The sequence below is a fragment of the Chroicocephalus ridibundus genome, chromosome 10, assembly GCF_963924245.1.
Source record: "Chroicocephalus ridibundus chromosome 10, bChrRid1.1, whole genome shotgun sequence".
NCBI classification, from domain to species: Eukaryota; Metazoa; Chordata; class Aves; order Charadriiformes; family Laridae; genus Chroicocephalus; species Chroicocephalus ridibundus.
Window position 1 is genome coordinate 6,675,281 of NC_086293.1, and position 25,483 is coordinate 6,700,763.

The 25,483-nt window shown below is 57.4% G+C and overlaps 1 protein-coding gene across 2 annotated transcripts in view; it reads left to right on the forward strand.

The window, feature by feature from the left end:
* The window catches only part of CACNA2D2 (calcium voltage-gated channel auxiliary subunit alpha2delta 2), a 226,952-nt gene that overhangs the window by 173,171 nt on the left and 28,298 nt on the right, over nt 1-25,483 (forward strand). For both annotated transcript variants that reach the window (XM_063347779.1, XM_063347780.1), the window contains exons 4-5: nt 7,181-7,240; nt 19,189-19,233. In XM_063347779.1, the coding sequence (XP_063203849.1) occupies nt 7,181-7,240; nt 19,189-19,233 (105 nt within the window). The remainder of the gene's footprint in view (nt 1-7,180; nt 7,241-19,188; nt 19,234-25,483) is intronic.

A 25,483-nucleotide genomic window follows, 5' to 3' on the forward strand; every position in this document is an offset into this window, starting at 1 on the left:
AGAAGATGCAGAAAGGTATCATGACTGCAAATAGCCTGCAAAGGGGGCAGGGGAAAGTGCTTTTTCTCAGGTCCTGAACGGAGGAGGCAAGTGTGCCTGGCTTGGCTGTGTCCCGAAGCCAGGCAGAAGCACGTTTCAGCAGGGCTTAAGCACGATGGCATTTAGCAGTGTGATTTAAAGGCACATCTAACGCGGGAGCAGGTTTTGCTGCCGTACAGCCAGGGTGGAAGGCAGGAGGATGCGGGAAGCGGCGATGCCAGAGTGGCTGAACCCCCTCTGCTGTCTCCGTGCAGGGGAAGGGGACATTGAGAGAGCCCAGGCCTGCCTGGCCCTGCCTGTGCCCAGCCCTGGCCATCCGTCCTGCATCCCACGTCCCTGTCTCGCTGCTGGGGGAGGTGGGGACAGATCCTGCACCCTCGTGTTCACCCTTCCTCCCCCAGGCGGGATGGGGCAGTGGTTTTTTTGGCATTGTGTGGGTGAAAACAGGAGCCGGGGAGGTTCTGAGCAGCTGAGCTGAGGCTTTGCTATTGCTGGTCCCCAGGGACAGGCGTCCCTGTGGGGGCACAGGGCATGGCCCCCCCCGCCCTCCTTTTCCCCTCCTGGGGAACAGCCAGGGCGATGGGGAGCTGGGGCAGAGCCTGCTTGTGATTTTGGAAAGCGAATGTCAGCCCTCAGGGAGGGCAGAAACACCAGGAGAAGGATAACAGAGAGGGGCTTTTCTCCCAGGGGAGAAGAGCTGAAGAGGATGCCCAGCAAGGCTCGGCTGCCGCGGGATGCCTGGTTAGCTGCACTGTCCTTTCGCCCTTGGTGCTTTTCCTTTCGCAAGAAGTTAAGCTGTTCTGGCGACCTGAGCGATACTTCAGGGTAGGAGAAACCCCCCCTGGCCAGCAATGCTCTCCCATCACTCCTTCCCCCCTCTGCAAACACACGGGTACCTCTGCTGGGGGTGTTTCGCTCCTCCCGTCCCTGTGGTTGTCGGGACTGGTGATGGTGTTTCTTACCAGCAAGAATTGTGGCTCTGGAGGAGAAGGAGCAGAGAGAGACGCTGACAGGGGAACAAGAGCCACGCGCAGCTGTTCTGCAGAGCCGTGAGTGACTGAGGTGGTCAGTAAAATGATGAAAGTTGTGGCTTTGGGGCTTGTGCCAGGCTCCCAGAGCTGGGTGCTGGCCGTGCCACTGCCCCGCATGGTGTCTGCAGTGGCTCTGGCTCTGGTTTGGCTCCAGGTTTGTGCTTGTAACCAACCAGTTCAACACTGGGGTCTGGAAGCCCTTGGAGGATTTGCCGCCTGCTCTTTACTCCTCATTGGGGCTCTATTTGCCCTCCCACGGGCAGGAGAGCATTGTCAGCCAGTGCCTCGGGACGGGCTGGATGTGGGCGAGAGAGGAGGAGAGATGGGCTCCGGCCACCCCTTTCCCTCCACGCGGCCGAGGGAGTTATTGATGAACGCGTTAGTGCTCCGAAAGAAAAACGCTGCAGCGTGTTTGAAGCTGCCTCCTTGATCAATACTCAGCCGTGGCTGAGCCCGCTGCCAACTGGATTTCAGATGACGGCTGCGGGGGTAATAAGAGCCCTGGGATCAACTGTCTCGGAGATTATTACAGGATGAGATGCTTCGCTGCTTTACAGTGTTTATTCAAGATTTATATTCCCTATGTGTATATAAGGGGGTTGTCATCTTTTGTCGCTGGTTGATCATCTTTTGATGCTGGCGTGCGCGCTGTGCCGTCAGGGTTTGCTTGGGGGGGGTGTGCAGCGAGTTCGGTGAAGGGGGAGAGGATGGGCTGGGGATGAGAGGGAGAGCTGGGGTGGTGGCACCCCAGAGCTGGTGGGACTGTGAGAGGTGTCCTCTGCTCTGCTGCACGCAGGCAGACCAGGGTGGAGGTGTGTGAAGCTGGGAATGGGCTTTCACCTTTCCAGATGCAACAGATACGGTTTCGGGGTGCCTCTTCCATGGAGGGGGATGTTGGTGCCAAAGGAGAGGGCTTGTGCCATCCTTGTTCCTTCATCATGGAGGAGGAAGAGCTACAAAACCAGCTCCTGGGGGGGTGTTTCTCCCTGGGGCTTGCGTTGCTTGGCTTTGTCGTGTGTGTTTGTCACCTTCTTGTCTTAACCTTTCACCCGTGTTTTCTCGCTCTGGGAGACAGGCTGGGATGGTGAGATGCTGCGTGGACCTCTCCAGCCCAGGAGCACTGGGCTGTTCTCATCTCCAGCAAAGATCTCTCCTTCCAGCTGCGTGCTCAGGTGCGGGAGGTTAATACACTTCACGCCGTTGGGGAAGGTGCCAAGATGAGGGTGATAACAGCCACACGGAGGGCAGTTAAATGAAGGCTTAGCAGGAGCCGCTCTCCCTTGGAGCAAATATCCCTGGGCACACATAGCTGGGAGAACCCTGGGACACCATCCCAGGCTCCCCGAGGAGCATCCCGCAGTGTCGGCACAGGTGTGGGGTGCTTTATTTCCGTGGGGAGGCTTGGGATGCAAGAGTGGCGTTGCTGCCGTTATGCAGGGCTGCTCGGTCTCCTCTCGTGGGGTGTTTGCTGTAATCCTGTTTTATAAATCCAGCCTTGGCCTTTGGCCTCCCTGTGCCGCTCTGGTCTCTGCTCCGCTGCCTCCCAAGTTAAAGCCACTGATCTGGCTGAGGTGGGAACAGCCCGGACATACTTATTGCCATGTGGGGGCTGCGAAGAGAGATTTAGCAAAGCCTTGGACTGGTTTCCCGTGGAAAGCCACTGTGCAAAATTATTGGAGCAATGCAGGAGAGCCCCAGGTGCGAACGGGGAGAAGGGGCAATGAGGAGGAGGTGGGCAGCACCCTTGGGTGCTTGCTACGTTGGGGACAGTCCCCCTGCGTGCTGTCCCCTCGAGCAGCGGGGATGCTGACAGCAGGGACAGTCCCAGCAGCTTCGGGGCATCGGACCGGCTGCCCCCCGAGAGGGGCTGCTGTGGGCGAGTGTGTGGGTGGGCCATGCTTGGGGTGGGGTGGGTGAGCTGTGGGGGATCGGGGATGAGAAATGAGGCCCTGGAGCAAAGCGGGGGGAAAACAGCAGCTGTGCCTTTGGATGTGCCACCCTCTAGGCAGAGCAAATGTCACCCACCTCGTCCCCCCTCTCCTTTCCCACGTGGCTTTCGGGGGGGAGGGTGCGCAACCGGCCGTGCCACCTTTTGTGCCACCTGCCCATCCCGAGTCCGTGCAGTCCCTGAGGCTCCTTAATCCCAGGCAAGCCAGCGCGCTGAGCAGGGAGCTCCTGATGGATCTGCCTGGGTGAGCAGCGAGGCGGAGAGGAGCGCCGTGCGGAATACGAAAGAGGCCAGGCAGCGATAAAGCCCGCTCAGCACCTTCCCCCTCGCAGACCCCGCCATCGGGATCTCCAATCCCTTGCAAATCTCCTGCTGGCCTTTTATGACCTGCGGAGTCATTTCAATTCGGTGGTTTCAGCCTCTAAATCTCCTGTCCTTAGCCCTCGGTGACTTCTGGGGAAAGAACCGCGCTCCTTAAAGTGCCACGGCCAGGGCAGTGCCTGCAGCAGAACCTGCTGGAAGTTTGCAGGTATTTCAGACACGTGCTTTATTTTTGGTAATTCCTCTAATTTTTCATGCTGTTGGAACCACACAGTTGACCCCAGGAGGTTTTGGTGGCTGCTCTGTAAGGGCAGGGGACCCTAGCCCGGCTCCCCGCTGTGCCGCCTGCATCCCGGGCATCTCACAGTCCCTGCACGCAGCGCACCTCGAGATGGACTGATTGATCTGTAACACTTGAAAAATAATGGTTTAATCATTATTAAGGATTAGAAATAATCCTTGAGCTGTATTGATCACGATAACATTATTCATGATGAACTCATTTGGCATTAATGGGAATGTCCTGCAGCAGTGTGTGGCTCCAGGCAGACCCGTCTCCTTCCCCAGGGAGATGCGGTTGGGGAGGTTTGCTGGGGCAGCAGCACCTTCCCAGCCCTAACACGCAACTCTGGGTCCTGCTTGTGAGCAAAGCTGTCCCAAATAGCTTTTGGGGATCCTCTCCCTGTTGCCACAGTTTTGGAGGGTGCCAAATCCAGTGATCACCCATCCTCGTCATGCCAGCACCCTGTCTCTGGACTCCCCTTTAGTACCAGTCAGGGATGGGATGGGGCTGGTCCTACGGGAGCCCCCCGACACGGCATCGCTCCAGGCATGTTCCCCAGCAGGGACGGAGGCAGGCAGAGGATCCCCTGTGCCAGAGGAGGGCTGGCTGGCTGCCCGCTTCGTCCCTCTCTCCTCCCAGTCCCTGTCTTGGTCACAGGACCGAAATGTCTTTAGCAAGGAAAATGCTGCAGAAGCACCAGCTGGGAGGCTGCGGGGACACTTCTGGGACAGGTGTCCGGCAGCAGCCAGGAGCCAGCACAGCACCCTGCTACGGCTGTGCCACCCTGCTGCGGGCTCCCCTGTCCCCGCAACGTGCTATTTATCAAACAAGAACATCTGGATATTTTTTAAAAAAAAAAAAAGCAACAAAGTTGTGTCTGGATCGACTTTGATGAATTGATGTTTTCCAGAGGAAGAATATCTTCTGTGGAAGTGTCGTTCCTGGGTGTAGCTGTCCCTCGCTGCACCATTTGCAACCCTCCAGGCACTTGGCACAGGGCGATGAATAGTTAAAGATGTCCATAAATCTTACCCTGGCCCGTAATAAACAAACACGCTCTTATCAAGTATAGAAAAATGCATATTTCATCACTGCTGCCTTAAATGCAACTCGGAATAAATGCTCGCCTTTAATCAACCATCTCGATATATAAACAGAGGAGAAAAGCCTGGGGGGTTGAGGTGCAGAACTGGGCCACAGCTTTTCTAGGCAGCTGGGGGGTGACAGGGCCGTGGCTGTGCAGGGGAGTCCCCCCCCTGACAAAACTGCCTCAAAAATTGACGTTACTTGGCTTTTCTGTCCAGCCATGGTTTGTCTCCCGTTCTCTTTGCCACTGGAGCTGTAGGTATTTTGTTTCAGCGCTCAGCATGATAGCTGATCTTTGCCCTTGGATGCTGGCCGTTGAAAGCAAGCACTTTGATTTGGAAATCAAGATTAAAAAAAAAAAGAGAGAAAAGATTAAACGGGAAAGTTTCGACCAGTGTGTGCTGAGATTATGTGGTGATGGATACGCGTTTCCCTGCATCTGATAAGAACAAGCTGCTTTCTCTGGCTGGGGAGGGCCAGATTTATGATGTCTTTCACCGCTCATTGCCTTACTTTCGAGTACCTGGGCTTTGCTGTGCTCCTGATAATACAGCACCCGCTGTCGTCACCCTGCTCCTGCCACGCTGCCGGGGCTGGGTGCTGCCGGGGCTGGGTGCTGCCACTCTCCTGCAGGCAGTGGGGGCACCTGAAGGAGACACCATGAAGCCCTGGGGCTTCCTGCCCTCGGAGCATCCGCTTAGAAGGGCTGAGGCATTTTGCATCCCTGCCAGAGGAACTGGTGACAGCAGGGATGGCAGCTGTGGCACGTGTGGCTGTGGCCAGGGCTCCTGCCCACCCCCATAGTTTCGTGTGTGTGTGCTGTTATCTCCAGGCTCTCTCCACGCCCTGGGGAAATAAATACCCAGGGACGTAGCTGGACTCCACTGCCGCCCCGATGGACTCTCACCAGCATGTCGGGTCCCTGCTGAGCAAAGAAGTGCTGGTTTATTCTGGGATTTGTGGTTCACAGCATGAAAGTCGGGCATGCAATAACCTCGGGAGTCTTGTGTCTGTGTGATGCTCCCCAGGCTGTGATCTGGGGTTGCTGCTTGGCCCAGGCTGTCACCCTGATTTTGGTGCCCCTTTCTCCTCCTCCTAGCTGATTTGGGGGGCTGGCGGTGACTGGGGCTCCCCTCCCTGCCCGCACTCCGGTTGCTGGCATCGCTTGCGTGGAGCAGAGCGTGGAGCAGAGTGTGTCCCATCCCATCCTGCTGCGGGATGCAGGGAACCGAGGAGCAGGCGATGCAGCAGCGCCTGCTGTTAGGCACATCCTTCATGCGTCTCCCACTAACTCGCTAGGGAGCCTTCCTGGGCTGTGACAACCTCACGAGCCTCATGGCTAATTAACCCTGTACAAATTAGCCACTCAACCCTGGAGCTGAGACCTCTGCAGTGTGTATTCCCCGGGAGCCTTGTAAAGCCAGCGGCCAGTGGGGAGCGGGTTGGCTGAGCCAGGTGCCACGGGGCTGCTGTCTGTCCCCTTTGGAGCCATTAAAGGCTGGATTGCAGCTTCTTCTCAGCAACTGCCAGTACCCCAGGGGCTTCCTGCTCTCCAGCCCTGCCCTGATGCACTCTCCATGCTGGCGAGGCCTCTCATGGCTCAGCCCGAGCCCAGCGAGGCCGCCCCGGTGCTGAGCGTCACCTCACGCTGCTCCTGGCGAGCCCTGGTTCTACCCCAGCCAAGCAGCAGCCTGCCCGAACTGCCTGCTGCCTCTGGAGCCATCAGGATGAGGATGCTTGGGTCTCCTTTGAGGCCTCATGGCTGGGGGGCAAGGTTGTGCTTGCCCCAGCTGTGGGTGAGCCTTGGGCAGGCAGCTCAGCCGGGCAGAGCTGCTGCCTCTCCCAGATGGTTCCTCTCCTGCTCCCCGGCTCCCTGGGAGCACTGGTGTGCTGCAGATGGGCTCCGTGCTACCAAGCCGATGGCCCTGGGCCAGCGACGGGTGAAGGAGGGCATAGGCACCTGGAGAGGTTCATCAGCGTGGGCAGAGCTGCACACCTCTGGGCCCCAGCGCTGAGGCATTTCAAAGGGTTTTTTGTTTTCGGGGGTCTGCCCTGCCCCACAGAGAGCTGGGGGCCATGGACACAGGCATCCGGGTTCAACCCTTGCCCTGTGGTGCAAACAAGAGCCCGCCCAGCTCCACTGGTAACACCAGCAGCCACCATGCTGCGATGGCTCAGCCCTGATTGAGTTCAAGTGGCAGCAATCCCTTTGGAGGCACCGGCTTGCTTCAGGAAAGGCGGGAGCAGGCAGAGAAACACTGGCTGTCCGTGCCTGGGGCATCATTCTCCAGGCATCACTGCCCACATGCTTGCCTCCTTGCGTGGCAGAGAGGTGTTGGGGTCCTGGGGGATCCCCGGAATGGAGGGAGGGCGGGTGCTGGGGTGGCATCCACACTCCTGGGTCGATGTGGACTGTGCCTGGCTCCTCTTGCTTTCCCCGGCCTCACTTCTCCTCTCCTGCTTACTTTGCAGAGACTGGCCAACGCAGCGGAGAAGTTCCAGAAAGCTCACCACTGGCAGGACAACATCCGGGTAAGGCTCTGTGCGCGTCCCAGCTGCTCCCACCCCATTCCCTCCTGGACGCTGGGCTCCGTGGAGGCACCAGCCTCGGGGATGACTCCTGGCACAGGAATCAGCTCCTCATCCCATCCCAGCTCCCATCCCTCAGCTCTTCCTTCCCTCCTTGCCCTGTTCTTGGCTCCCTCGTGAGCCACCACTAGCCATGCCGTCTCCTCGGCACGCAGGCAGCCCCAGCACCGCCAGCTGCCAGCGCTAACGAGAGCAAATGAAGCTATTTTGAGCTTGTTTCCAGCGCACGCTGTAAGGAGAAGGCAGGAGGTGAAGGTCAAGCTGGTGGTTAAACACTGAGGGTGTGGGGAGACCCTCACCCCCAGCAGGTTTGGTGCTGAGCGGGGTCTCGCGAGGGGTGATGGCAGCGGCCATGGTCACACGCCGGCACGTCCCTGGCAGCTGCCAGCAGTGGCGGTGGGAGCTGTTTCTGGGGGAAGGAGCAATCTGGGCCAGGAGAGGGAAAATGCGGGTTTAATGATTGCATTTGACTTTGTAATTCTGGCGGTGATGGCGCTCAGCGGGAACCTGAAGGATTCTGCCTGGAAATGCTCTCAAATTATAATGATAATACAAAAGGAAGGAAAGATTGTTTTCCTTCCAGTGCAAACGGAGTCTACAATAAAAAATACTCCTGACCCACCCAACACCTTCCTCCAGGTCGGGCTGGATCCTGCCCAGCCCCGGGGAACCCCCTGCCGTCGCTGGGGGGACAGCCCGGGGACAGCCCCGCTGCCGGGCCTCGCTGGTGCGTTTTGGGGGGTGTTTCTCTGTCTGCAACCACGATCTGCTTGGGGAGGAGAGGAGATGAGGACATGGAGCCACATCCCGTCGTGCAGACCCTCCTGCCGATGGTGATGGTCACCAGGGTTTGATGTGGAGAGGAAGAGGCAGGAGGAGCAGAAGAGAAGGCAAGGTGTTGAGCTGCTTGGCTTTTGCTCGCCACATGGCCGGCATGGGGCGGATGCTCGTGGCCAGTTCTCGTCCCCCCAGGAGCTGTGTCCCATAGGCACCAGGAAAGGCTGAGTTTGCAGGGGCTTTCCCTTCCTTAGCAGGCACAGCCTCGCTAAGGAGAGGTGAGGTGTCCCCACGGGCCCTTCTGTCCAGCAGACAGTTGTCATTGTCACTCGTGGTCACCGAGACCTGCTGCAAGGGGGATACCAGGGTACAAAACAGTCTGGGAAAGGCTGTAGTACTGGGGAGCTCTTGGCTCATTTTGCCATTCACGGCACAAACCTTTCAGAAATCCACTTTCGTAGAAAAAAAATATTTTTAATAGCACTGTTTGCAACCACTTAATCAAGGTAATTAGGAGCGAGTCACCCAGAAACAATGTGCAGCGATGCGTCACCGCAGAGCTCACCGCAGCTTTTATCAGGACAGCCCAGACCCGGCTGGGACACTTGATGGACTGGCCCGGCTCCGCGCACAGCACCCGGGCTGCTGGGCTTTTGCTCCTCCCCAGCAGGGAGCCCTACCTGCACTGGTCCTGCCTGCATCAGCCCTGCCTGCTTCAGCCCTGCCTGCTTCAGCCCTGCCTGCACTGGTCCTGCCTGCATCAGCCCTGCCTGCTTCAGCCCTGTCTCCCAGGCAGAGCAGAGGGATGGAGGGGACGCATAAATGGTTCCCACTGCTGGCATTGAACCTCCTTTTGCTGTCCTTTGGCCATAAAATGGCAGGGCATGGTCAGACCTGTGTGTCAGCACAGTGACACCGGCCCTGCTGCAGCCCCCGGCTTGTTGCCGGTGCTGGCACGGGCAGCGGGCACCGAAGGCAGCAGCGCAGCATCTCCAGCTCCTCCTCTCCTTCCTCCCCACCAAGCAGCTTGTTCCTTCTGGCCGCAGCTCTCCCCTCCTCTCCCGGCATGTCGCGTCCTAACCTCGCCCCGGAGTCGATGACAGATTGTGGCGAGCGCGGTTATTTTTGTGTTTCCATCCGAAGGCGCGCCGGCAGATGCTGAGTGTTTGCGCTGCATTAGTGCTAATGGCAGCCCCATTAAACCTCGCTGCAGATGGGTTGCTATGGAAGTCCGGGGGAAAATGAAACAGGAGCAGGAGCCCGAGCGGCTGGGAGGCTGCTGCCAGCAATCACTCACGACCCATCTCTATGGGGGAAGTTTCTTTTTTCTCCGCTTTTTTTCACATTTCCCAGCCACACACCGGCCATGCTGGCCTTCCCAAAGGGATGGAATTCAGCCTCCCACCTCGGGGGGCTTTGCAAAGTGCTTTCTCCCTTCCCAAAACGCTCCCATCGCCCCATGCTCTCCTGCCCCATCCCTGCTCCTTGTCCATGCCCACCCTCGGACCCCTCATGTCAAGCCAGGGTTGTGTCCCCAGAGCTCTCCTGTGCACCAGAGCGCTTCATAGAATTATAGAATCATAGGGTTGGAAGGGACCTCTGGAGATCATCTAGTCCAGCCCCCCTGCCAGAGCAGGGTCACCCAGAGCAGGTGGCACAGGAACACGTCCAGGCGGGTTTGGAATGTCTCCAGAGTTGGAGACTCCACCACCTCTCTGGGCAGCCTGTGCCAGGGCTCTGCCACCCTCAAAGGAAAGGAGTTCCTCCTCACGTTTAGGTGGAACTTCCTATGCTCAAGTTTGTGCCCCCTACCCCTTGTCCTGTCCCCGGGCACCACTGAAAAGAGCCTGGCCCCATCCTCCTGACACCCACCCTTTACGTATTTATAAGTGTTGATAAGATCCCCCCTCAGCCATCTTTTTTCCAGACTGAAGAGACCCAAATCCCTCAGCCTTTCCTCATAAGAGAGGTGTTCCAGTCCCCTCATCATCTTGGTAGCCCTTTGCTGCACCCTCTCCAGCAGTTCCCTGTCCCTCTTGACCCGGGGAGCCCAGCACTGGACACACACTCCAGGTGCGGCCTCAGTGAGGCAGAGTAGAGGGGGAGGATGACCTCCCTCGACCTGCTGGCCACACTCTTCTTGATGCAGCCCAGGATGCCATTGGCCTTCTTGGCCACGAGGGCACAGTGCTGGCTCATGGTCATCCTGTTGTCCACCAGGACTCCCAGGTCTCTTTCCACAGAGCTGCTCTCCAGCAGGTCAGCCCCCAACCTGTACCGGTGCAGGGGGTTATTCCTCCCCAGGTGCAGCACCCTACACTTGCCCTTGTTGAATTTCATAAGGTCCCTCTCTGCCCAGATCTCCCACCTGTCCAGGTCTCTCTGTATGGCAGCACAGCCTTCCCGTGTGTCAGCCACCCCCCCCAGCTTTGTGTCATGGGCAAACTTGCTGAGGGTGCACTCTATCCCCTCATCCAGGTCATTGATGAATACTCTGAAGAGGACTGGACCCAGTACTGACCCCTGGGGAACACCACTCGTCACTGACCTCCAACTAGACTCTGTGCCCCTAATCACGACCCTCTGAGCTCTATCTTTCAACCAGTTATCTGTCCACCTTACTGTCCATTCATCTAACCCACTCTTCCTAAGCTTCCCTATGAGGATGCTGTGGGAGACCGTGTCGAACGCCTTGCAGAAGTCAAGGTAGACCCTTGGCTGAAAGCCGTTGGCCAAAAGCAGTCTTAGCCCCAAGGTCACCTGTGCAATGGCACAAGGGCACCCCTCACGTTGTCCCTCTGGCTCATTTCATCCCGTGGCTGGGTGGCAGCTGGGGGTGGCACAGAGGGCAGGGACAAGGGGTCGGCAGTGCGGGGCCGTTGTATCATCCTTGGTGGTGTGGAGTGGGGAGAGGCCGTGCCCTTCCCCACCTGCGCAGTGAGGGTCTCTCAGGGATGCACGTTCACCCCTGGCGAGGGCTGGGTCCTGTTGCCATGGGGCAGGCTCCCGCCACGGGATGCTGGGACCCCCCCGGCACTGGTACTATAAGAGACCACCAAAAGCTCCCAGTTTGCAGTGGCCTGGCCAACCAGTTTTCCCAGTTGAGAACCTTCTGGCCTCCAGGCTTGCACCCAGGGCTCTGCAGGGGGTCTGCCGGGACAGGCTGGCTCCGCTCTGCGCAGAGCCATGGGGCTGTCCCTCAAGGCACATCAGGGCTGTCCCCCTGCTCCGGATGTCCCCAGCCGTGTCCCCCAGCCATGTCAGCAGTGCAGACCATCCCCGGCAGCAGATGGAGGTGCCAGGGCTGCACTCCACGCCGCAATGCTGTTTACTAGGATTCCATCCTCTGTTTGCCGCCCTGCTCAGGCGAGACACCTGCACAACGTACCTATAAAAACGCAGGAAGGTCCTGTTGAGTATTTTGCTGCCATCCTTTGCGTCTATCTTCGCTGACAAGCCACCTTGCTGCACGTCAGGTGTCCCAGCCGGCTCCATGTTCTCCCAGCTCCTCTCCAACCACATGCTCCGCGTTCCTCCAGTGCCTTAGGTGCTCCTCCAGACCTTCAGCCGCATCCCAGCACCACCAGCGGTGGTGTCCTGCAACCCACGGCACGTGGCAGCAGGGGCCGTGCTGACCCAGGGGACACCGTCAAAGGCGCAGGTCTGTGCCACCAGCTCCAAAATGCATCCCAGGGCATCGTCGCCACTGCCGATCAGTCTGCTGGGGCGGCCGGAGCTATTTGTCCCTTTAAGGGACACTCCGACGCTGCAGAGAGCCATCCCTGCATTTATGTGCGCTTGGCAGGATTATATAAATTGCCTTTAAAAGTTGACTTCTTTATAAGCCATTTTCTGCTTCATAAAATGTTTATTACTGTTGTTTTTCTCCCAGTTTTTCTTCCCTGCTGCATTTTCCATCGCTACACTGGGAAGCTCCCCTCTTCCCCTGCCACCCCCCTGCCTCCCACCTCTCCCCACCTTTCGGGTGCTCGAAAGGGGCGTTTGAAGGGTCAGAGAGCCCTTTTTCTTGGAAAAGAAAAAATAGCTATACATTGAGCTGTGGATGTAAGAGCTGCCAGGGGCAGGGTTTAAGTGCTGGGCACAGCGTGGGTGGGTTGGGGGTGCGGTGGGGTGTGCGGAGGCGGCAGAGGGAGCACGGGCAGCCCCACGCCGCTGTCTCCATCCATAACCCCCGCCCGCAAGCACGCAAGCAAATAACAAAGCCCAGATAATTTCAAGCTCCATTAGAAACGAAACTCCGGGGAAAACGGGATCGCTGTTTGCCAAATAGGGAAGGACAAGAAGAATAACAGAGATTGTGCTCCCGGCCGCCCAGGAAAGGTGAGGGATACAGCAGGGGGACGTGGCGGCACGGCTGGATGCCCCTCCACGGCCGCACAGCCCTGGATGCAGCATCCCTCTGGGCACGGTGTGCCCGGTGCGTGTCTGCGGTGGGAGCGGTGGCCGTGCCACGCCGCGCGTGGCCACCGGCGGCTGTTCCTGCGGGTTTGCCGCGGCGATGCAGGCAGGGCTTTGTGTTCAAAGCAGCGTTAGAAGGGCGAACGCCAGCTCCTTATCCCCCTTTCATTTTTCTCCTCCTTTAATTACAGATCCTACTTATCGGCCGAGAACAGAAAGATCGTCGCCGTAACCTTGCACTTGCCCTTGTAGAAGGTTTACCTAAAAAGTTAGAAAATAAAATCAAATACTCTAATTTGCAGTCGTCTTGCCATTTCAAGCCCAGTTTTCATTACAGCACAGAAAGTGCATTGAAGCTGTGTTTATAACCCCCTTTTAGATAACAAATCACATTTTCTTTTGGCTGGCAAGTGTGTAGAATTGATATTTTTTTTTTCAGTTTAATGGGTTTGTGTGTTCAGGAATGATCTCCATCAACTGAGAGTCTTTATTGTGTTTGATATAATGTCAGCTTTCATTACGCTCGGAGAATTACTGTGTTAAAGCACCAACCTTGCTGTAGAGCCGTTCTGGCCGAAAAGCAGAACAAGAAAATCATTCACAAAAACCCCGGGTTGGTGCCGTTCCCTCTTGAAAGCCAAGGACGGGGCTGGAGGGGGCTCCCCTCGCCCCCCCTCTCTGCAAGATGGACGGGCCACCCGTGGCAGTCCCATGGGTGTGATGGTTTGGTGTGGGGGCCGCTGGCTTCCCTCCTGGCGCTGCCATCCCATCCCATCCCATCCCATTCCATTCCATCCCATCCCATCACTGGCAGAGCAGGGGGTCCCCGGCACCCACCGGCTCTGCGCAGGTGCTGGCATCCCCGTGGTACCCGGGTGCAGCGGAGGGGAGAAGCAGCCACATCGCATTCGAGGCAGGCTCGAAGGAGCGGGAGCGGACAGGAGATGCCGTGTAAAGAAGAATAGCCGGCGAGGCAGGATCAGATAAAACATCTTCTCAGGGAGATGAAAAAACTGTTGACGGGTCACTTAAATATTTCCCCAGCTCCGTCAGAGAGGCAGAGGGAGGAAATTGCTTTTAAAAAAAAAAAAAAAGATGCCAAGGCAGATTATGATGACTGTTTCCACCTGTCCTGGGTAATGCATACGGCCTCTGCTGCTGGATGGGATGCGAGGGGACACGCCTGGCGAGGGCTGCAGGAGAGGCATGGTCCCCACCAGTGCGGCCCTGGGTCCGTCCGGCAGCCCGTGGTGGCTGGGGCTAACCATGAATATTTTCCCCTTCCCGGGGAGCGGGGAAGGATTCATCGTGATGCGAATGGACAAGGACAGCTCTAGCCCAGTGGAAATAAATGGTTTGGCTCCTACCAGTTGCTGCCGGTGTTTATCCTGATGCCCAGAGCCAGGCGTGGCTGTGATTCCAGGGCAGAATTTCACTCAGGAATTCATCCAGTCCTTCTGGGAGCCTGTTCCTGGCTGTGGCCCTCACACTGCCCCGTGGCAGCTGGTGCAGAAACACTTTATTTGTCTTGATACACAGCCGAGAAGGCTGCTGTGCCTCTTGCAGGACTGGGAGAGCTTGGGATGAGCCCTCACCTGACTGGGACCTCCAGCCCCAGCTGCCAGCTGGGACAGATTGACCGGCACTGACCCGTCCCCGGGCACGGCCATCGGCCAGTCCCGTCCCGCTCCTCCTGATGCGGGTGGGCTTGGCAGGAGCAATGCTACGGTGGGAACACACTGTGTCCCCCTGCTCGTCCGCTGCTGCCACCCAGCCCTTAATGCAGACACAAGGCTGTGGGTGGTGGGAGGCGCGTGACACGCTGCAGGCTATCTTCCATACGAAAGGTGCAGCTATAAGCAAAATCTGTTGCTATTTCTGCGTGTTTAATGGTTCAGAGACATGAAGAACTCCCTAAATGTTCACTGCTCGTTGTAAGTGCTGATGACAGAGGAAAGATGGGCTTGTGAGCAGAGCCGCTGGTGCTGTGTGGGCATGTTGGCTTCCACGCGTGTTCTCCCCACCTGCTGAGATGCCCAGGCACAGATCCCGGTCACCTGGCTCATCTGCACATGGGCACGCTGCGGGCTGGGATGCTGGCCCTGCCTGGGAAAGAGGCAGTTTGTCTTGCCCACCGCCTTCCGAGTTCCTCCTAAGTGCCTGGAAGGCAAACCACTGCAGGATTTGGCTCTTCCAGAGCCAATTAAATCTTGAAAGAGATTTCTTGACCGCAGGGGTCACCCATGCCGCTTGGAGAAATGAAACCTGCAGCTGGAGGGCTGAGATGGACCAAAATGAATGCAGTGCAGTGGGAGCTACCTGCAAAACTGCAGCATGCCCAGGGCATGCAGTCAGCAGGGTGACCCTTATAAAACGGCCGCAAGTGATCCTGCAGAGCACAAGAGATCCGTGAGAGAGGGGTTAGCCAGCTCGGGTGATCTTATAGACAAGCTGTAAGGGGAGAGCGAGCCGTGGCCCCTCTGCTGTGTCACTGCCGGCTGCGTGCTCCGGCTGGATGGGCTGGAGCAAGGAGCTGATGTGCCACCGGCAGCTCCTTCCGAGACTTTTTCAGGGTGGTGGCAGCTGTGTGCGTGACGTGGTTTGATTGCCACCTCGTTAGACCACTGACTCAGAGGTTTGGGCCAGCATCCCTCCGTCCTGATCTTGCCGGGCTGCGGAGAGATAGCAGAGTGCTGACCTTTCTAAAGTTATTTTTAGTTGCTGTGATTGTTTTAGGTGGAAAAAGACCTATTTGGGTGCTCTTGGAGAAGGCTGTGGGGGGGGGGTGGCGGGGAGGAGTGCCCCTCACTGCCCACCGGAGACCTCCTGTGTCCTTCCTTGTCATGGGCTTTGGCTCAAACCTGGCCAGGGAGAGCCTGTGCTGGAGCAGGGTCCTCCCTCAAGCTGCTGGCAGGGCTCCAGCTTGCGGTTATCCAGACACTCGCAGCCTGGTTTCGTTAATTAGCTTTTTGCATGGCATTTTGTTGTAAAATCAGCGCAGGAGTGGAGCACGGGGTTGGTGGGGAGGGCTCAAGGGGGACAAGCAGGAGGTAGGGTCCCCAGGGAGACTCTGGCACGCAGCATCCCCAGAGCCCCATCCAGGAGGTCCCACCTGGGTCAAGCCCTGGCCGGTGGCTGCCTGGTGACACCGAACGCATAGGTTTGGGGTGGGCACAGCGGTTGCTCGGTGGCTTTGCCGGAGAAGCCTGGGCGATGGCTTCAGCGGCGTTTGCAGAGCGGTCTGCCATTGCACCGAACTCCCAAAGTCGTTTCCCCCTCACTTGCGGTGAGGGTTTAGGAGACTGAAATAACCCCGTGCTTATCCGCCAGCAACGCGGCGCTGGCAGTGCCATTACGCAGATGCTGTTTGGCAATTATGGCGCGAGAAAATGGGCAGCAGTTGACATATCATCGAGGAGCAGCTACCCGGCGTCTGCCTCCCCTTCACCAAGTGCTTTTTGCAGGCTCGTTTGCAAGAGACGGGGGCAATGTTTTGCCCTGTAATCCCTCGACATCTTCACTCCCTTGTTTTCTTTATTGGTATTTATTCTGAAAGGCTCTAGAAATATCAGTGCTATTTACACAGACCGGGTGCTGGGTTTAACGTGGACCAGAGGAGGAGGAAAAGGGGATTACATGAAGGAGGCAAGCATGGTTTAAAAAACAAATATTAGGGAGAGGAAATTGTAGGGCCCTGTGTTGCCTCTTGGGAGACCCCCAGCATCTCTCTAGAGGGTCTCTGAGGGCCCCGTCCCTCCATCCTGGAATAAATTGTCACTGGCTCCGCTGGCCTCTGGATGCCAGAGATGTGGATGCCCTGCCAGCTCCCGCGGGCTCCCTTGCATACCAGAAGCCCTGCAGCATCAGCAGGATCGTGGCAAGGAGAGTGGAGCCTGGCATCAGAGGATGTCCTGGGGCCAGGGCCGTGGTGACACTGACCACCCCACACGCGCCGTCTCACATGTGCAAACCTCAGCCGTGGCATGGAGAGGGGCTGGGATCTCACTCAGCTGCTCCTGGGGTTGTCAGGGCTTGAAAAAGCCCATGGCAAGGGCTCTGTGATCCCTAGGGAAACCAGTGGGAGAGGCGTCCTTCCAGGAGGTCTGCTCCCCGTGCCGTGCCATGCTGTGGTATGCCATGCCATGGTAGCACTGGGGCCGGTGAAAGCAGGACAAGGGGACCGGCTCTCCTCCCCGAGTGTCACCTCGCCACCCTCTCACCCACCGCAGGAGCAGGGCCACCGCCTGTCAGAGGGGAGCCGAGCTTTTTGGAGGAGCCAATGGAAGATAAAATGAATAACAAAGCACCTTCTGGATGGCTGTTGTTAGTCACACTCACTTCTGATTAAAGATCATTAAACATGAAATTAGCTCGTTTGTGTTACGGGTCTCCCGGGGGTTCCTTTAATTAGGAAGTGCAGATGGCCACGGACCCGGCGAGACGGCAGCACCGGCGAGGGGCAGGGGCGTGCGTGGGGCCGGCAGCAGCGCGGGGAGGGCATCCGAAGAGAAATTAATTTTTTTTTTCCTCTTTTCTTGTTGTTGTAAACCCCTCAGCATTTCACAACAAATCACAGATAATTAATAAGTACATTCCCTTAATGACTAGGCTTTTTAATAGCAGAAATTGGAAGATGTTGCGTCGATTGGTGTTTTTTTCACTTTCCCCTCTCGGTGATGTCTTATCGCCGTGATTAGAGTCGCAGAGGCCATGGCAGGGACCGGCCCCTCTGCCCAGCAGGATGCTGAAACTGCCCTTTGCAATCCCCGTCCCCAGGGGACATCGGCCGCGCAGCCATGTCCCCCTGCCACTGGTGCCCCCGAGAGAGCAGCATCGCTGCTCCAGGGGCTTTCCCACCTCTTGACGGCCTTGTGTCTTGACAGCCTGGGGAAGCAGCAGCAGCAAAGGGCTCTGGGGAGCAGGGTTGTGGTTAGAGGATCATGCTGGGGAGGCGTCAGGGGCTGCCAGCTCCCGGTGGGGCCAGGGCAGTGGAGCGGGTGGTGTCGGCTCTCTGGCGAGATGCTCAGACCTTCTGGTCCCCAGCACAAGCCTGTGGCCAGGCTAGGCTGGGTGTCACAGTGCCACCATCCCTGGCATGAGCCGGTGGCCAGGCTAGGCTGGGTGTCACAGTGCCACTGGCCCCAGCATGAGCCCATGGCCAGGCTGGGCTGAGTGTCACAGTGCCACCAGCCCCAGCATGAGTGTGTAGCCAGGCTGGGTTGGGTGTCACGGTGCTGCTGTCCCCAGCACAAGCCCGTGGCCAGGCTGGGCTGAGTGTCATGGTGCCACCAGCCCTGGCATGAGCTCACGGCCAGGCTGGGCTGGATGTCACAGTGCCACCATTCCCTGCATGAGCCTGTGGCCAGGGTGGACTGGGTGTCATGGTGCCACCAGCCGTGACACAAGCCCATGGCCAGGCTGGTCTGAGTGTCACGGTGCCACCATCCCCGGCATGAGCCCGTGGCCAGGCTGGTCTGAGTGTCATGGTGCCACCATCCCCAGCACGAGTCTGTGGCCAGGCTGGGCTGGGTGTCATGGTGCCACAGTCCCTAGTACGAGCCCGTGGCCAGGCTGGTCTGAGTGTCACAGTGCCACCATATCAGACACGAGCCTGTGGCCAGGCTGGGCTGGGTGTCACGGTGCCACCATCCCTGGCACAAGCCTGTGGCCACGCTGGGCTGAGTGTCACGGTGCCGCCATCCCCGGCACAAGCCCATGGCCAGGCTGTGTGCCGCAGGGGCAGCGGCAGAGCAGGAGTGGGGAGGACAGGGATGCAGTCAGCACCGTTAAGGTTTTGGCTGTGTTTCTGTTCTGGGCCCACATCGCTTTCCTCGTTAAATAATAACGGCAATCATCATCCCGAAGCGCTGGCTGTGCGTGCGGGGAGGAAGGCTGGTTTGCGGGGCGGCTGCTGGCGGCTGATTGAGTGGCAGACATGTTAGCGCCGCCACGGCTGCCGCTGCAGCGCGCTCGCGTCCCGGCACGCAGAGACGAGTCTCCGAGTGCCCTTTAATTACCCCTTCTGATGGCACACGAAACGCTGTTGTGACAGCATTGCCGCTCTCCGAATTGCCTCTTTAGGAATTTTATCAGCTGCCTCGCGTCCTGACACGCGGGGAAGAGGAATCCAAGCAGACCTTTCTGCCTAAATCGGCTCTAAATACCCCAAATTAATGACGTGCCTTTCTCTGTGGAAGCTGAGGGTGCTTTTCTCCCTGTTCCTGCCGTGCGGGGAGGGCAGCTTTGCCGGCTGCGGGGCCACTGCCTGCCATGCTTCCCGGCTCTCCTGCCGCTCCGATGCTTGCAGCAGGACCAAAGCATGCCGGCTGCGGGCACGTGGTGCAGCCTCGCACCCGGTGGCAGTGCAGAGGTCACGGTCACACCGGTGGCACCGTGGCAGGGCTGTTGGGCCATGGGGGAGGCTGTGCATGGCCCCACGCTGCTGCAGCTGGGCAGCAGCCATGAGCAGAGGGAAGCGCAGCAGGAGATGGCTGGTCCTTGGGGAGAGGATGAGGGGGATGTGGGGTCCCAACCATGTCCCAGGGACAGCGTGGGGTGGGCAGGGTTCAGTCCCCCGCGACGTGCTGGCAGTCAGCAGGGTGACAGAGGTGCCAAAGGGACAAGTAAAAGGGAGGGCCCCCTCTGCTACCCCCATCCCTGCCCAGTGCTAACTCAGCTCTCCCTTTTCTCCGCAGGAGGAAGACATCGAGTACTACGACTCCAAGGCTGACACCGAATATGTGAGTACCATCCCTGCTGCGCCGCCGGCACAGTCACCACCCCATCCCAGCACTGAGCCCCTTGCCGGGGCTCTCCTAGCGCCATACCGGGGGATGACGGCACAGCATTCATTACAGCTGGCGTAACGAGGCTCTGCGGTGGGCAGCGAGTGCCCAGTCCCCCCTAGCCAAGCCACGGTGGCATCTGTCTGCCAGTGCCAGGCCCGGCAGCAGGCAGGTGGGCAGGTTGCTCCGCTGTCTGCAAAAGTTTCCAAAATTAAAGCTGGCATCTGAAATTCAAATGAAGAGCAAACCTTTAATTAGACGCTGAATCTAATTCTCTGCCCCCCTCCCGGCACAGCTGTCCCGTGATTTCTGGCAATCAGTGCTTTAAATACAGACCCGACAGCTCCGCTCTCCTGGCGCTCCCAAGGGGGCTGGCATTTGCCGGCTCCTCCGCCCGGTGACAGTGACGGCACTCAGGTGCCACGCTGTGGGCGTGGGGCGCTCCGCCGGCAATGGCTGCTGCCCCGCGGCACCCTGCTTTGGTGACAGATCGCCTGGTTCCTACGTTGTGCTGTGCCGTGGGATCCTTCTGAAATAGGAGCTCACTGGGTCGATGTTGCTCTCGGCACAGGTCCACTGGGGAGTGAGTGCATCATGGTGTCCTCGGAGCTGGCCAGGAGCCCCGAGCAGAGCGGGGTTGGGGCTTGGGTGCCCTGGGACCGGTCCTTGCCCCGAGGCAGAGCTGGCAGCAGCTGTGCCATTGGGGCACAGTACCGCAGCGGGAGGGAAGGAGCAGCAGCTCATGGCGTGGGCAGCAAATCGCTTGCAAACCACACGGCTTCATCCAAAAATAATGCTCAGGTGGCCCCAGAAGCCTTCAGAAAGCCCCATGCAGAGGGGGGGGGAGGATCCAGGCTTGATGGGGTCCCACCAGCTCCGCGATGAACCCCATACCAAGCTCCAGCTCTCCTCTCACCCCGTCTTGGAGGTGATGCCCCAGAGCAGAGCTGGGGTGGGCTGGAGCCGCGGATGGATGCCTTCAAAGCAGAGTTACTGTCAAACCACTGGTGCCATTGTCCCCAGGCGGTGACAGCAGGAGGGCTCCTTGGCAGGGGAAGCTGGAGCTCACAGAGTCCAGGAGGTGGAAGGGAGAGGTCGGGTTGGTGCTGTGACCAAAGGGGAGGGCACTTGCGTTCCCGAGCAGGTCCCCCCTGCTCAGGTTCCTGCTCCTCCGGAGCAGGGGATGTCTCCTGTCCCTCCCCAGCCTGGGGGAAGCTGCCAAAGGAGGGAGGGGGAGATCCTGCTCTCCATGGCAGCTCCGGAGAGGATGGTGCTAATGGGCTTAAAATGCATTAAAGCAGATTTTGGATAGAAGCAGAGGAAAAACTGGCTGGCAGTTGCGGCAGGAGAAGACAGCCTGGGGAGCGGGGCAGATCCCTGCCCGGGGCGGGGGCAAGGAGCAGGACTGACGCATCCATCAGGCTGGGCAGGGCTCTTGCCATCACTGCAGGGGACAGGGGAGCTGGACGTCCCCATGCCCGGTGTTACCCTGACTGGTCCTGGCTGCCCATTCCCAGCCGGTGTCGGCAGCAGCCATCCGAGCTGGCACCTCCTGGCCGTTGGGATTAGCCGTTTCCGCACGCGAGGAGAAAACCCTGCTTATATTAGGTAGGATTAGGAGATAGGAGGCATCTTGACCTCAGAGCTGTGCCCACCGAGTCCTCCTGGCACATGGGACACGGGGGAGAACCTGCGCACCACAGCATGGCACGGTGTCCCAGGAGACCGTGGGGCTCAGCTCCCTTGTCCCCAGGCCTCCCCCAAGGGAGGTGGCGTGTCCTCGGGGAGGAACAGCCTTGCAAATCCATCATCGGCCACACTGACTTCAGTCCTCCTCTGGGGAGAAATCGAGCAAAATTGGGGGTGTCCTCTTGCCAGACTTTGTGGGTTCAGCAGGGAGGGCACTTCCCTCTCAATGCCATTGCTGCTTCCCTGTGAAATCCCAGCAAATTTAATTCCAGCAAAAATAATGGAGAGAAAAGGTGATGCTAAAATAAAAAAAGGAGGGAGATGATACCCGAAGGTCTGAATGGAACTGAATAGCGTGCTTTCCGTCTTTCCTTTATTTAGCTTCAATTTTTATATTTAAATTGAGCAGGATCTAGCTGAAATGGAGTTAGTTCTGATGGACAATGCCTATTCAACATAACTGGGGCTTATTCACAAGCCTTATGCCGGCTTTAACTACGGCAAGAAAGAAATGAGCTTCCTATTCATTTTGCTTTCACCTCAGCTCTACTATCTGCCTAAACAGATTTTGGATTTCCAAGTGGTTTTTAACAAATGGGAACATCAGAAAGTTTTCCTGGGGGTCCCTAGGGCTCTCAAAATGTTTGCAGAAGTGAAGTTTTCACCTTTCGCCACCAGCAAGGGCCATGGGGTTTATCCGGGGACAAGCGTTCAAATCAGCAGATGATCTCAGTTGGGTATCGCAGGCAGAACAACACAGAAATAAAGCGATTTTCCATCTTTAGTACTGTGTTTATGGCAGGGGATGATGCTTAACTCACAGCTGAGGCCAAAATCCCCTGGGTTGTGCTGTTCTCTGGTGGGAGCCGTTGGAGCCGTGCCCAGGTCCCGGCTGGAGGACCACGTTACAGACTTCATTTTCTGCTTCGCATCAGCCAAGGAGCTGTTGGTTCCCAGTCTGTAACGTGACAGATGAGAAGTTTTGCTGTCACTGCTCCTCCCGTGGTTGGAGAGATGTACCTGGTGGCAGTACAGTGTCCATCAGGGCCTGGCATCCACCCCTGGGGACATCCGTGCAAGCCCTGGTCCTTGTCCCCATTCTCCCTGCAGGACGCAGGGCTGGTGCGATGAGAAGTGGGATCGTGTCATTTTGTCCCCCTCCGAACCCAACGTCATCGCTTCTCCTCCTCCGTAGGGACACAGTTTGCAGGTGAAGGTACCGCTCACCCCAAGATCAGCCCCCCGGCACCCGCCCCCCTGCCGGGGAGGTCCTTGGGGAGGGCTGGGAGCGAGGGGACGATGGTGGGAGGCTGCGCACCAGCCTCAGCACCCTCCGGTGCAGGGAGAAGCACGGCGCAGGTGCCGGCTGCAGGCAGGGGCTGCCGCTCGCTGCTCAGCCCGCTGGGGAGATGTGGGGAGGAGAGGGAGGAGGGAAAGAAAAGGAAAAAAAAAAAGGCCCCTAAATGTCAGCAGCAGATGAAGGGTGTTGGAAAATTTAATCTTCCAACTTTCTCAACTAATGTGACATTTGGATTTCCTCCCGATAAGCTATCAGCCCCAGAAGTTTCTTTCTTTTGCCTTTTTTTTTTCTTTTTTTCTTTTTTTCTTTTTTTCTTTTTTTTTTTCCCTTCTTCTCTCCTCTGGCTGGTAATTTAAAAATAAATGGTCTAGAAAGATCTCTAAACAGTACCTTTGGCAAAGATTAAAAAAAGCGAAGGGGGATAGGGGAGCAGGCTGGCGGGAGAGGCTGATTGTTATTTATAACCTGGGCTGCTATAAAAGCAGGAACGTGGCTGGAGAACACACTGTCTCCCTCCCCGGCATTAAATTGCCGCATTTCAGGAAAAGCTGAGATACTTAAGAAGGAGAAAGGCCCTATTGCACAGGCCTGGAGTTTCTCAGCCATGTGCCGGGGGCTCGCATTTATATTCATTATTAGTAGCAATCACGGCATGCTGATAGGAATATTTTGCGGGCTTTTCCAGGCTTAACATTTTCCTGGGAAATTTAAAAGGATGTGTTGGGATCTCAGTATATATCACGATGTATCCTTGGTCGGGCGTGTGAAGGGCAGGACTTGGGATGCAGGGATGCTGTTGGGGTGCTGCGGCTCACAGGAGCTCTGCCAGTGCTGGGGGTACCAGGAGGAGCACCGTGGGGGAAGGCTGTGGCTACCCGGCTTTTCCAGAGCTGCGAAACCCCAGCCGGCATCCCGGAGCGGCCACCAGCACCGCTGGCCAGATCGACCCTGCGTTTGTCATCAGTGCTGCCATTTAAGCACTCATCATTAGCTGTGATGGCTCGTTCCCATGGAGATGAGCAATGAACAGGGGTGTCTGCATCCGCAGGAGCCGCCTGGCCGAGGCATCGCTGCTGTGCCAGGTCACATCCCCAGATCGATCCGTGGCTCCAAACCCCGTCACTGGTGGGGACCCCCCTGATAGCCCGTGGCCGGGCTGTCTCTCCTCAGCCAGCACCAGCCTGGATGCGATGGGGGGCAGGGACCTGCCGAGAGCGTGGCAGCCTCCAGTAAAGCTGCTGGGTGGTGCCACTGGTGCTCACTGGGTTTGGGGGCATCTCTGGGTTTTGCCCCCTGTCCGTCATTTTGGGAGACTCAAGAGAAAACGCTGTGACTGGCAACCCAGCTGCTAAAGCACTGAGGATGGCAAAGGCTCTCAGGGCATGATGACTTCTTGCTGAAGCAATAAATATGTATAATATTGATATATCGCCATGGAGTCGATTTCTAATGGTGTGTAGCAAATAATATATTCAAACTGTAGCATCTATTTGTGTTACGTTGTACATATTGCAACAGATAAATAGATGTTTCCAAATTCTTTTGAAATGTGATGATGAGAAATGCTGCAAAATCTGGCTGGGGGCCTGCCGAGATGCTGGCACTTAAACTGGTGTAAATCCAGGAGAACTTGAATCATCTTCTCCTTTGCTCTAATATAGATTTAATGCAGAATTTCTTCCTCTGGCCTTGCCAAGGTGGCTCCTTGTAGCCCCAGCCTAGCACCGAGATGCTCCCATCCCTGCCTGGGCTGGTGATGGCGTTGCCTGCCTTCATCCGGCTGGAAATGACCCCATTTCAGGGGCCAAATTCAGCCTGGCTTAAACAGGAATAACTTGGTTGAGGTCGGGAGATTTATAGATAAAGGATAAGCGTAGCTTGGATAACATCAGCTCTTTCCGCAGGTCTGTTTGCCGTATAGGTGTCAGTGATGCATGAAGTGTCCTACGTATAGATAGCTGTATATTTGTCTCCGAGATCTATACATATGCCTCTTTACAGCTACAGGAATGAGAGCAGCCAGACAGCGCTCAACCTGGCAGAATACAAATTAGCCCCTCAGAAGTGGGTGATATAACGGAATAATGATAAACAGAGGAGCGGTAATTGTATACGGTAGCTCCAGCTCGGGTGAAGTGGGGAATAGCCATGGGGGAAATAGGGAGGGATGGATTTTCCCGGCTGCCGGCAGTGGTGGGGGCAGCGGATGGGCTGGACCCGGGCAGGCTGCCCCGAAGATTTGAGATGGGGAGGTGTCACCAGGACTTTGCTGGGCTCAGGGAAAAAAAAATGTTTTGGCGTCAAAGCAGAGTTTTTGGTGCTGCGGGTGCCCTCGGGGCCATGGTTGTGTCAAAAAAAAGCCTGTTTTCAGCAGGCGCCTCTAAATCACTGGCTGGTGCTCGGAGAGGTTGGCGGGGACGAGGTATTGTGTGCGCAACCGCTTTCCCCCGGAGACCTGAGCCCCACATTGATGGCAGGCTTGGGGCTGGATCCACTCGTAGCCCACGGCCCGGTACGCACAGGGTGCCGGCTCTGCTGCGGCATCCCAGCTTTGCAGGGTTCCAGCAGTCGGCTTTGCGCCTTTTCTCTGGATTTACGTGAAATTGAGGGTGTAATCTGGATTTCGATCTTGACATCGTGGCTCAGGGGAGGTGGGGATGGTCCCTGCCCACCTCCCGCTTGGCTACTGTGGCTCTAATTGAGTTCAGCATCTTTCTGAGCGGCTGGAGCCCCCACGCCAGGGTCGGCTCGGCAGCATGTTTACGCTCGCAATCCATCGGCTGGAATTAAATCCCAAACCTTGCATATCAATCCTGTTATTCTCCCGAGCTGTGGCGAATGGTTTGGCCACCCCTCACAATGTCAGGGGAATGTCACCGCCTTGGTGGCTGGCCGGAGCTGGCAGCAGGGGAGGTGGCATCTCTCGGTGTCATCTGTGGAGGGGAAAGAGGGAGGAGGTCAGGATGGGTTTTGAACAAGCTTCAGAGTTTATTTCCCAAACACATCATTTTCCTTTAAATGTATGGCTTTCCCCATGAGAAATTCAGATCTTTTGTCCCCTGGGTTTTGTCGAGAGGTGTCTGGCTGGTGGGAAAGGTGCTTACGCTGGGCCATGGACGACAGCAGGATGGGACCGTCCCCTACCCCTTGTCCCCACTGGTGCTGGGGTGCTTTGCTGTGGGATGGCATGGAGCATCCCTCCGGGCAGCCATTCCC